General features: G+C 42.1%; 2 protein-coding genes across 2 annotated transcripts in view; both read right to left on the reverse strand.

The window, feature by feature from the left end:
* Positions 1-13212, reverse strand: part of LOC113453925 (uncharacterized) — a 125128-nt gene that overhangs the window by 3928 nt on the left and 107988 nt on the right. The gene's annotated exons all lie outside the window — the stretch shown is intronic.
* LOC148126525 (uncharacterized) lies at positions 4665-9331 on the reverse strand. Its single transcript, XM_087928251.1, has 2 exons — positions 9109-9331; positions 4665-7268 (listed from the first exon to the last, which is right to left on the reverse strand). The coding sequence occupies exon 2, from the start codon at positions 6395-6397 to the stop codon at positions 4901-4903; it is 1497 nt and encodes a 498-aa protein (XP_087784377.1). The 5' UTR covers positions 6398-7268; positions 9109-9331; the 3' UTR covers positions 4665-4900.

A 13212-nucleotide genomic window follows, 5' to 3' on the forward strand; every position in this document is an offset into this window, starting at 1 on the left:
ATGGCTGAAAACGACGCTCGTTCTATTTCCACTCTAAAACGTTTGCGAGCGGCTTTCATAGATTCTGTGCTTCGTTCTGTGCCATCAGTTCTTATTCGATTCCCATCGAGCAGAGGCATAGCTATCGTCCATGATAATCTATCCGAAACCTTTTCTTCCAGGTCTCCCAAGAATGCACTCCTTGTCCCTCTTGTTTGAACTAAACCAAAGGAAAGAGTCCTAGTGGGGAAAATAAGGGGCAAACAGCTAAGGAGAAAGTACACCTCCCTTTTGCTATTCCAGGCAGTGCTTGTTAGCTAAAGAGATCAGTGGCAGATCAGTCCCATAATATTGCCAAAAAAACCCAACATGTCCGTAAAATCCCAAGGAATCAATCTTAAATTGAAGGGGAGTTTTAAAATCTTCCAACCAGCAGAACAATGTGAGCATCAGTTTTTTAAGGACTGCAGCACCAGTAGAATAAAATCTTGGGTGGGAAGGAATACTTAGTAGCCAACAAAGTTCAGCCTAGTTGATTCTCTGCTTTTACACCACGGAGCAAAACAAACAGTTCTACTTGCTTCCGGCTTCTCCTCTGACCTGGCCTAAACTCACCATCCACCTGATGCTAACTCCCCCAAACTACCTTTTCAGCTGACAGAAACTTGAAAAGTGATGCTTAACCCTGCTTACCTTCACAAAATTATCCAGGTGCATCATAAAAGCTGATAAAGGGTTTTTTTTTATTATTTGAAGCTTTATGATTGCAGCTTCATCCTACTAATAGAAGAATGAAATATGGGACAAAACTGTGAAGTGGTTTCCCAGGCAGCTTGTGAAAAACATTTGGAGGGCTGCTAATATATAGAAAACTGATAGTCCCGGGCTTTAGCAGTTGGCTCTCAATTCTTCTCCCAGGCCCAGAAAGGAGCAGGCCTGGAGAATACCCACTTGCCCGTAACCTTCACCTGCTGGTCTGGAACTCCTAACTTTTCCCACATCAAAATCACTTGAGGTCCTGACTTAATGACCCACCGCAATGGAAATTTTGGCGCCAATTGTCACAACTAACTACCCCTTGGTTGTTGTTTTTTTACAAGCGCAGGAGAGGGCTGGAAGAGTAATTTTCCCCCTTCTGGACAGTTGGAATCCTTACTCGCTTTATACCTTCACCAGCAGTTTTCTATGCTTAATAAAATCATGGCAGGTTTTCCTGGCAGAAGAGTTCACGGCATTGCTGCAGATTAAGATCTTTTATAAGTGCAGCTGAAGAGGGCAATGAAAGGTTGGCGGCCTGGAACTTTCACTTACCTTCTGCTTTCAACTCTGCCTTTGCCACCTGGAGAAAGGGCTGTGCAGGAGACAGACACCTGGGTCTTCCCAACCTCGGTTCAGACCAGGACACATCTCCAAAATGGCATTTGTTGCAAGTGTCATGCACTTTTGGAGGATTTGAGATAGAAGGAGTATTGTGTCCCGCATAGACCTCTCCTCAGGCTGCAATTCATCGAGCAGGATATCCTTCTGGACTGGCTTTGGGGACTGGAAATGGAAGGCACTTTATTAACGGTGGTTCTACTTCTGCCCCCATGGCTGGTTCCAAAAGGTGTGGATAGTAGAAGACAGGCCGGGTTTTGGTCCCTGCAGTTTAGGGTGCCCTGAGGCTCAAGTCTTTCACTGTTCCCTTTTCACATCTACATGAAACCGCTGGGGGAGGCTATCCATACTATGACACCCAATTATGTACAGGTAGACATTTCATATAACATTTCATGTAACAACCATTTAAACATATAAAGAATGGTTGCTGGAATTGGGAATGTCTAGTTTAATGAAAAGAAGGATTGGGGTGACATGATAGCAGTGTTCTGGTATCTCAGGGTCTGCCACAAAGAAGGGGGAGTCAAGCTATTCTCCAAAGCACCTGAGGGCAGGACAAGGAGCGATGGGTGGAAACTAATTACGGAGAGAAGCAACTTAGAACTAAGGAGAAATTTCCTAACAGTTGGAACAATTAATTAGTGGAACAACTTGCCTCCAGAAGGTGTGAATGCTCCAACACTGGAAGTTTTAAAGAAAAGATTGGACAACCATTTGTCTAAGTAGGGGTTGGACTTGAAGACCTCCAAGGTCCCTTCCAACTCTGTTATTTTCTTCTATTCATTTGAAGTTACGACAGCACTCAAAAAAGTGACTTATGATCATTTTTCACACTTACAACCATCACAGCATCGCCATTGTCACATGATCAAAATTCAGACACTTGGCAATTAAGTCATATTTGTGACAGTTGAAGTGTCCTGAGATTATATGATCACCTTTGTACACTGAGCTGATGCACAATCTTTGGTTTCTCCTGGACTCACGGCTGAGAAGATCATGGCTGGGGGAAAGGCTTTACACAGATTCATCCGTTGCACCAATTTCACCATACCTGGACCAAGGGAGGCCTTGCACACGGGTCACTGATGCCTTGGTCACCCTGTCTGAATCCCTGCACTGGACCACTAGAAACTTCAAATGGTCCAGAACACAGCAGCACACACAGTAATGGAAGCCCCTAGGTTGCCCATGTGACATCTTTTGTGTTGTGAGCTGCACTGAATTTGTTCCTTTACAGGTGCAATTCATGGTCATCCCCTTTAACAGCATTCTTTTATTATAGCAATAGTACTTAAGAGTTAATATACCACCCCAAAGTGCTTTATAGCAGTGGTCCCCAACCTTTTTTGTGCCACGGCCCGGTACCGGCATCACAAAATGATCCGCGGCCCGGTACCGGCATCAGTATGCATGACAAGGCAAGGCGAGCCGAGCGACCGGCCAGCCAGCCGTCCCCCGCTTCTCCCCACCACCTTCAACTCCTCCTTTGTACCTTTCTTGTGCTTTCTTAATCTCCTCCGCCATCGGGACGGGTCTTCGTTCAAAGCCACCACCCCCCTTTGATGAAACTAAGGCGCGAGGATTCCTTCAGGACCCAAACGCCGCTTTCCAACTGGAAAAGCTCACCCGGAAGCACTTTCTCGTCGAAACAAGATGGCAGCACCCAGCAAACCGGTGGCCCGGTAGAAAATGATCCACGGACCGGTACCGGTCCAGGGCCCAGTGGTTGGGGACCCCTGCTTTATAGCACTCTTGGCTGAGAGTTAGCATATTGTCCCCAGCAACCTGGGTCCTCATTTTACCGATCTCAGAAGGATGGAAGGCTGAGTCAACTTCAAGCCCTCTCAGGATCGAATTCCAGGCAGGGGGTAGAGTCAGCCAGCAATACTGCATTCCAACCACTGAGCCACCAGGGCACCTGTCACTATTGTCCCACTTTTATTATTCTTGCATTCATCTGCTCTACCAGGTCAGATAGGGTGGCTACATTGCTCGCCCCTTCCCTTAGATATTGCCATCTGATGGGAGCTAGGAAGTGAGCCTTCTCTGTTGTAGCCTAGTTCCTTCTCTACTTTTACACTGGAGGAAACCAGGCAGCTTGACTTGCTCCTGGGTTCTCCTCTGACCTGACTTCAATCCATCTTCTAGCTGCTGCTTGAGCCCTGAGAAGAGCCACCCCCACGCCATCTGATAGCAGCTAAGAAGTGAGCCTTTTCCACTGCAGATCCTGCCCTAGGAGACAATCTTCCCTCTGAAATTTGACAGGCCTTTATCCTCCTGGTCTTCCGTAAAGCAAGGAAGTTCTAGCTTTTCCACTAAACACTAGGTTAATAAGAAGAGAGAACTGCATATCAGAAGCTTGAATTTACACCTGATTTTTCTTCTTATGTATTTGGTTTTAATATGTTTTTTTGAGCCAATTATTGATTGGGATTGGCGAGCTAGCCAGAGTTTGTTATTACATGGGTGGCTACATAAGTATTTTGAATAAGTCATAGGAAAAAGAAATGAATCCAAAATATGGCCCCGGTGAGGCTGCCCATCTATAACATTCTTGAGGCACCAAAATTCAATGCATTTCTTCAAACAACTTTGTATCCCGCTAATCCTGCAGTTTTAACTTCTCCAACTTAACTCCTTGCAAGGGGAAAGATTACCCATTTGGAGAAGGAATGGCAACAGGCATGAATGTAGTTAGTAAGGCCAGGAGGCCTGTTTGACTTCTAATTTGCACAAAAGAATCACCTTTTTGGGAATCCCCCACATCAAAATGCCATCAACCTTGCTAGAACTGGCCTGTATTTCCAGGGTAAGTATATGTTAAATGTCTACGACATAACATAAAGTATATGTTAAATGGCTTGCCATTTTGCTATTTCTTATATATGGGGTTTGTTTGTTTCTGTGTTAAGGTTTTATTACTGTAAAAAAACGGGTATCAAACTTGATCACATCCCAGGCTGGATCGTGATGTATCACATTTTTTACCTGGAACCAGAGGTGGTATATTCAGCAGGTTCTGACCAGTTCTGGAGAACCGGTAGCAGAAATTGTGAGTAGTTTGGAGAACTGACAAATCCCACCTCTGACTGGAGATTTTACAATATCCTTCCCCTGTCATGCCCACCAAGCCACACCCACACAACCGGTAGTAAAAAAAAATTAAATCCCACCACTGGCTGGGACATATCCGGCCCACAGGCCACCAACTTGACGGACCTAGTGTAAACCATGTGGAATCACCTTGAGATGCATTGCCACATTCATTTTGTTAATAAATAAAAATGCATACAAGCATTAATATTTATATCCACCTTTATTATATGTAGAAATAACTCAAAGCAACAAGCATACCTAATAGAGATGCAATCTCCTTTACCAATCTACTCTGTGAAAGAAAATGACCGTACTGGACCAGGGAAAGGAAGTTCAGATCTCCTCACTCATGTTTGATACTAAGACACATTTGGCTAAAAAGGAAAGAAATTAAACAATTAGTATCTCAGCTGGCCATCCAATGAGAGACGAGAAACAAAGTTCAAGAGTCCTCTACACACATCGGATTTTGCCTCATGTGGAATTTCTTGTGTTTGATAAGTGAGGAATTCCGTGTGAAACACTTTCCGCAATCTGGACACTTGAATGGTTTCTCCCCTATGTGTAACCTTACATGATTTATAAGACTAGACCTACTACTGAAATCTTTCCCACAATCCGGACACTCATACGGTTTCTCTCCTGTGTGAGTCCTCCAGTGTATCACCAAACTGGAATTCCTTATGAAACTTTTCCCACACTCAAGACATTCGTATGGTTTTTCTTCTGTGTGAATTATCTGGTGTTTCATCAGATAGGAATTGTGACTGAACCTTTCCCCACAATCTGAGCACTGATATGGTTTTCCTTCTGTGTGAGTTCTCTGGTGTTTAAACAGGTAGGAATTCCGAATGAAAAATTTCCCACAAAACAGACATTCGTATGGTTTTTCTCCTGTGTGCGTCCTCTGATGTATCACAAAGTCCAAATTCTGAATGAAACATTTCCCACATTCCACACACTTATATGGTTTTTCTCCTGTGTGAATCCTCTGGTGTTTCACCAAGTAGGAATTCTGACTGAAACTTTCCCCACAATCTGAACACTGATATGGTTTTTCTCCTGTGTGAGTTCTCTGGTGTATCACCAGGTTGGAATTCTGACTGAAACTTTTCCCACAATATATACAGTCATATGGTTTCTCTCCCGTGTGAGTTCTCTGGTGTATCACCAACTTGGAATTCCTAGTGAAACTTTTCCCACAATCTGGACATTCATATAGTTTCTCTCCTGTGTGAGTCTTCTGGTGTATCACCAAGTCGCACTTTCGAAGGAAAGTTTTCCTACATTCCAGACATTCATAAGGGTTTTCTCCCGTGTTAGTCCTCTGGTGATTCAATAGGTATGAATTTCGAATAAAACTTTTCCCACAAAACAGACACTCATATGGTTTTTCTCCTGTGTGAATTCTCTGGTGTATCACTAAGTTGAAATTCCGAGAAAAACCTTTCCCACAATCACAACACTTATATGGTTTCTCTCCCATGTGAGTCCACTGGTGTTTCACCAGGTTGGAATTCCGACTGAAACTTTTCCCACAATGACATTTATATGGTTTCTCTCCTGTGTGAGTTCTCTGGTGTTTCAACAGATAAGAATTCTCTCTGAAACTTTTCCCACAGTCAGGACATTCAAAGGGTTTCTCTCCTGTGTGAGTCTTCTGGTGTTTCAACAGGTAGGAATTCTGACTGAAACTTTTCCCACAACCTGAACACTGATATGGTTTTTCTTCTCTGTGAGTTCTCTGGTGTAGCACCAGGTTGTAATTCCGAGAGAAACTTTTCCCACAATCACGACACTTATAAGGTTTCTCTCCTGTGTGAGTCCTCTGGTGTATCACCAGGTGAGAATTCCGAGTGAAACTTTTCCCACAATTAGTGCATTCAAAGTGTTTCTCACCAGTGTGAGTCTTCTTATGTCTCACTAGATTGGTGTGCATGCTAAATCTTTTGCCACATTGGGAGCACTAGTAGAACTTCTCTCCAGTATGGGTCATTGCATGAATCATGAGGAAGCTTTTCCGAGTCCAAACGTTTGTATAGCTTTTCACAGGATGGATTATCTCGCACATAAGCAGCTATGACCTGTAATCTGTGTTTTTCTCACATTACGCAGTCTGTGCAGATTTTCCAACACTGATATGCTTGGGCTCTTAAGGAGATCAAAAATATTTCTGATCTATTACTTGGAGGTACTTTGACTGAAGCCACTTTCCTTTCTCAATGGCATTAATTTATGTCTGCCAGTTTTGGCTTCCAAGGAATACTTTTTCTTCTCACTGATTTCCAAGTATTTCCAACTTTTTCTTTAATTGGAAATTATTCCCCTTGACTTCTCATGTAATAACCATACTGGTAGCAGTAGCATTCAGTAGCATAAAGCATATACCGCTTTATAGTCCTAAGTGTTTTACAGAGTCAGCCTACTGGCCCCAACAATCTGGGTTCTCATTTTACCCACCTTGGAAGGATGAAAGGCTGAGTCAACCTTGACCCTGGTGAGATTCAATTTGCCAAATTGCAGGCTGCCAGCAGAAATAGCCTGCAGTACTGCATTCTAACCACTGTGCCACTGCAGTTCTTGTTTCCTTCAGTTCCACATGTTGCAATGTTTCTTTGAGTTCCACATACTCTTTCAGCCAACTGAAAACTTAATTCTTGTTATTCTCTCTCTTGTCTCTCATCTGCTGAGGAAGGAGAAGCGTTTTTACACTTTCATGAGGAAGTGGAATAGATTTTGTTTGTTTTGCATTTTAATATTGCTTCTCATTCTCTGTGGTCCAGAGTGCTCTTCTTTGCATTCTCTTTTTTCTGTAAGATTCAAATTAATACATTAATTTCACTATTATTTAAAAAACGTCTGCAAGACATGTCAAAGCAGCAAACAAAACCCCATATATTGCCATGAAAACATCAATATTCTAGTTTAATTAGTTATGATTCACTTTGCAGATAGACTAACGAGATTCAAGTCAAATATTGACACAATTGTAAAATTCTTTTTGGGTTGAAGAGATCACACATATATGCACACAAATGCACACAGAAATACACATGAAAACATGTATCTAAGAATGCAAAATATCCCAGAAATGTGTTTTCTCATTTTTTAAAATCTAATTTTAAAAAGTGTGCACACTAAGAAATGAAATGGTTCCCAAATCCTAGGCAAGATTTAAAGCATCTACTTTACCCAAGATACTGTTTACTTGCCAGAAAAGCAACATGTAAATAAAATCACAAGGAATGAAGTGTAATATGAAATACGAGTGAGATGGGCAGATATGAAATTTTAAAAAATAAATAAATCTCCCTAATGTCAAATTCAGAACTAGAATCCTTCTTGTAGGTCATCTAGCCCACCTCTAGCTCAAGCAAGAGACCCTATATTATATAGGCTTAGGGCCTGTATCATTTCAGACAAGTGGCTGTCCAATTTTTTCTTAAAAACTTCCTTTGATGAAGCACCCACAACTTCTGAAGGCAAAGCTGTTGTACTGTTTTTCTTTTGTTTCTAAATTTGTTTTAACTTGATTAGTTTGCAGCCATTGCTTCTTGTGTCACTTTCTGGTGCTTTGAAAAGAAGTTGACCCTCTCTTTGTGACAGCCCTTCAAATACTGGAATACTGCTATCGTGTCCCCTCTGGTCTTTCTTTTCTTTAGACTGAGCCAAACCCAAATCCTGCAATCGTTCTTCAATATGCTTTAATCCCAAGGCCTCTCAATTTTAGTGTCTCCCATTTTCCAGCAGAAGATTACAGGCAGCACATTTAAATTATACAGCGTAAGTATAATAACATTTGGGGAGAGAGAAAAACATGCAGTAGCATGCTCAGAACACGCAGAGGGATACAATCAAGATCAAGTGAGGTACAAATATCCCTCCATAAAGCCTTAGTAAGACCACACACCTAGAGTACTGCATCCAGCTTTGGTCACCCACACTATAAAAAAGATGTTGAGACTCTAGAAAGAGTACAGAGAAGAGCAACCAGGATGATTAAGGGACTGGAGACTAAAACATATGAAGAACGGTTGCAGGAACCGGGCATGGCTAGTCTAGTGAAGGACCAGGGGAGACATCATAGCAGTCTTCTAATATTTGAGGGGCTGCCACAGAGAGGAAGGGGTCAAGCTGTTTTCTAAAACATTCGAAGGCCAGATAAGGATTAATGGATGGAAACTGAACAAGGAGAGATTCAAACCTGGAAATAAGGAGAAACTTTCTGACAGAGAGAACAATCAACCCATGGAACAGCTTTGCCCTCGGAAGTTGTGGGAGTGCCATCACTTGAGACCTTCCAGAAGAGATTGGACTGCCATTTGTCAGAAATGCTGTAGGACAGGGGTCTCCAACCTTGGCAAGTTTAAGCCTGGAGGACTTCAACTCCCAAAGCTGGCTGGGGAATTCTGGGAGTTGAAGTCCTCCAGGCTTAAACTTGCCAAGGTTGGAGACCCCTGCTGTAGGGTGTACTCCTTGGGCAGGGGGTTGGACTAGATGACCTACAAGGTCCCTTCCAACTCTGATTATCTGTTATCTGCATGCAGCACACATGTTTCAGCCTTGTTGCTTCTCTGCTTTTACCCCGTGGTGAAAACCAAAGAGGCCGACTTGTTCCAGGCTTCTCCTCCGACCTGCTCTAAAACTCACCTTCCAGATGCTGCTTCCGCCCTGGGGGAAGAGCACGACCGCCGCCTTCCATCCCTCCCACGGCTGAGCCAGAAGAGGAAGTTCCTCTGCCCTTCTCCTCTCCTCGACATCCTTTCTAGCAATAATCGATGGTTTCAATGCCTTTCAACTCCGCTGCTCTCCGTCCCTTTTGATCCCCGATCTCAGCCATCAACCGAAGCCGCCTCCAGATGGACGGTTTTCTCGGCAACTGGGGAGCCGTGTTCAGAGCTCCCCCTAGTGACGTGAGGCTGAAAATACGCTCCTTGTCTCTTATCTGGCGTTTCTAAGATTTTTTTTTTTTAATTAAGAGCCGTTTTCCGCTCATAGCGACCACATCCATAACTTTTCTTATTGGACCATCTAGTCTTCGTCTGTCCTTTGGCGTCTCCCAGGGACCTCTACATCGTCCCTGAAACTGAGCCAGGACCAGGAGCTTATTTTGCAGGAACTAAACCAAGAGACAGCATCCATGGGGGGAATCAAATTGAACAGAATAGAATAGAATTATTTTATTGGCCAAGTGTGATTGGACACATAAGGAATTTGTCTTGGTGCAAATGCTCTCAGTGTAGATAAAAAGAAATATTCATTAAGAGTCAAGAATCATAAGGTACAACACTTAATAACAGTCATAGGATACAATAAGCAATCAAGTCATACTAGGAAACAGTAAAAATCCTTAGGATATAAGCGACAAAGTCATACAAGTGGGAGGGATGGATGATCAGGAGTGATGGGAATATTAATAGTAATTGTAATGCAGACTTTGTAAATAGTTGGACAGTGTTGAGGGAATTATTTGTTTAGCAGAGTGATGACATTTGGGGAAAAACTGTCCTTGTGTCTAATTGTTCTCTAGCAGCATTTTGAGGGTAGGAGTTGAAACAGTTTATATCTGGGATGTGAGGGGTCTGTAAATATTTTCACAGCCCTCTTTTCGACTCGTGCAGTATGAACACAATGTGCCGTCAGGCAACAAGAAAGGGCACCTCCTTCGGGGATCAGTGGAGAGTCTTCCAGCCAGTTCTTTGTCTTGGGGTGCAGGAAAACTCCCCCAAACTATCTTTATGACTGAGGGAAGCTAGAAGAGTGAAGCCTGACCCTACTTACCTTCACAAGATTAGCAGGTGCTGCATCCTAAAAGTTGATAAAGGTCTTGTTGGTATGTGCAGCCTTAAAGGATTGCCAGCTTCATCCCTTTAATAGAATACAAGTAGTCCTTGACTTACGAAAGTTCTTTTAGTGACTATTACAACAGCACTGAAAAAAGCAACTTATAACCGGTTTTCACACTTACAACTCTTGCAGCATCCCCGTGGTCATATGATCAAAATTCAGTCGCTTGGCAAGTAACTCATATTTATGACAGTTGCATTGTCCTGGGATCATGATCTTCTGAAAAGCAAAAATCAGTGGGGAAGCCAGATTCACTTAACAGCAGTATGATTAATTTAACAACTGCAGTGATTCACTTAATTGTGACAAGAAATGTTGTAAAATGGGGCAAAGTCAATATATGTTTGACACTAACAAGAGAAATTTTGAGCTCAATTGTTACTGTAAGTCTATGACTACCTGGAATGAAATATGGCACAAAACCCATTCACGTTGCTTCTAAACTTATTTAGATAGGAGATATTATTTTTCCATCTGCATTCTTGCAAGGGCTGAATTAGAGGGCAGAATTTCTTTGAGCTGCCTTCCCAATTTCCAGAGGAGTTCAGATTCCAGCATTGAATGTACCCAGGTAGTTTGGGCAAAAGATTTTGAGACAGCTAGTTTGTAGAAAATTGATCTAAAGTGTCCTGTGCTTTATTAGTCGGCTGTCAGTCACTGTCAAAATCCCTCTAAATCCCCAAACTTTATTACTGCTTTCCTGTGGTTCCCAAGGATTTCGGACATAGAAGCACCAGCTGGCCAGAGACTTCAAGGCAACTATCTTTGGTCCCAGCCTGGGCTGTGCCTAAGATTTTAAATCTGCTAAATGCCCTGTGCTTCTGTAATTTCCTTAGCATGGAAATCTCCATTAAGTCAAAGTGAATGAGACACATACACAGCCGGGCTTAGGAAAAAGAGAACTCATCAAGGGGCTGCCCATATTTGGTAAACAACACTAATACACTTTTCAAAGAAATATTCGAAAGTGTTTCAAAAAGAATTATAGCATGCATGTGCACACATATGGTAAGTGTTTCTGCATCCCATTTTTTAAGGTAAAACACACAAAAGGTAAAACACACAAAAACCATAGAAAAATCAGCAATAAACAAGAAATTGGGGAAAAAAACAGGTCATTTATGTGTTCCCTCCTTCTTAAGTCATATACATTCCTGTTTGGAAATTGAGTCCCCTCAGCCAGAAGAAAACCCTTCTTAAAAACAGATCTGGCCAGAAGTCCATTCCTCACAGAAATCCAGACCAACATTTCCCTTCCATATTGCTCACATCTCTGCAAAAAAGAAAAAGGGTTAGTTAAATACAGGATGGGGAAAGAGACTGAGGGAGAGAGGGGGTGGGTTTAACACTAGGTACATATGGAGATTAGGATTAGAGAAATGTAGAGGTTAGGAATAGAAAAAGGAGATGTAGTGACCTCTGTGATCATATTAAGAGCAACTGCATTCTTTTCGCTGATGATGTAAAGCTGTACAATACCACAGACAATACTGCTACCCTTCAAAAAGATCTTGACTATGTATCAGAATGGTCAAACAAATGGCAACTTCAAATCTCAACAAATAAATGCTCTGTCTTACATATTGGCGAAAAAAATCAGAAAATAAAATACCAGCTGAATAGTCAAGATCTTGTTGATGATCCAAACTCTGTCAAGGACCTTGGAATACTCACCTCTAATGATCTAAATGCTAAATCCCACTGTAACTACATAGCCAAAAAGGCATCAAGAGTTGTTAACCTAATCCTACGTAGCTTTTTCTCTGGTAATATCACACTATAACTAGAGCATACAAAACATTTGCTGGACCAATACTCGAATACAGCTAATCAGTCTGGAACCCACATTACATATCTGATATTAGCACAGTTGAGAAAGTCCATAAATATTTCACAAGAAGAGTTCTCCTCTACTCGTTGTAGAATACCTTATGCCACCAGACTTGAAATTCTAGACCTAGAAAACCTTGAATTGCGCCGTCTTCAGTCTGATCTAAGCATGGTATATAAAATCATACATTGCAATGTCCTACCTGTCAATGAATACTTCAGCTTCAACCATAACAATACAAGAGCATACGATAGATACAAACTCAAGGTTAACCGCACCAAACTTGATTGCAGGAAACATGACTTCAGCAACAGAGTGGTCAATGTCTGGAATACTCTGCCTGACTCTGTGGTTTCTTCCCCAAACCCCAAAAACTTTGACCTTAGGCTGTCTACTATTGACCTCACCCCTTTCCTAAGAGGTCTGTAGGGGACGTGCATAAGCGCACCAAGGTGCCTACCGTCCCTGTCCTATTGTTTCTTTTATTTTTCTTATACCCATTTCATGTATTCATAATTATGTATATACTTATACTTATTATCTTGTAAACAATTGACAAATCAAATAAATAAAACAAAAATAAATGATACAAGCCTTTTGAAAGTGTAGAGTAGACATAGACCAAATAGAAAATAAGAAACTTGAGATAGATCTTATAATGAGAAGCATTTAGGTGTACTTCCTCTCCCAGCCCTAGAAAGGAGCCAGCCAGGTCCCTGACCTGCCCATAGCTCTCACCAGCTGCTCTGGTTCCCTAGGACTTCTATCTCTTTACATATCACAAACAAATGAGGTTCTCACCCAAAGATCCACATGCTCTTGGAGATGTAATGGCAACTGGAATGGCCAGGATTCCCATCACTAATTATGGTGCCTATTGTTGTTGCAACCTGAGAACTACCCATATTTTCCAAGCTGAAGAGAGGCCTGAAAGAGTCATTTCCCCCTACTGGGCAATTGGCATCCTGGCCAGCTGTTATACCTCCAACAGCAGTTACTTGTGCATAATAAAATGATGACAGGTTTTCCTGGCAGAGGAGTTCAAGGCATTGCTGCAAATTAAGATCTTTTGTAAG

Source organism: Pseudonaja textilis, chromosome 2, assembly GCF_049901715.1.
Source record: "Pseudonaja textilis isolate UNSWEBS1 chromosome 2, rPseTex1.2, whole genome shotgun sequence".
Classification (NCBI taxonomy): domain Eukaryota; kingdom Metazoa; phylum Chordata; class Lepidosauria; order Squamata; family Elapidae; genus Pseudonaja; species Pseudonaja textilis.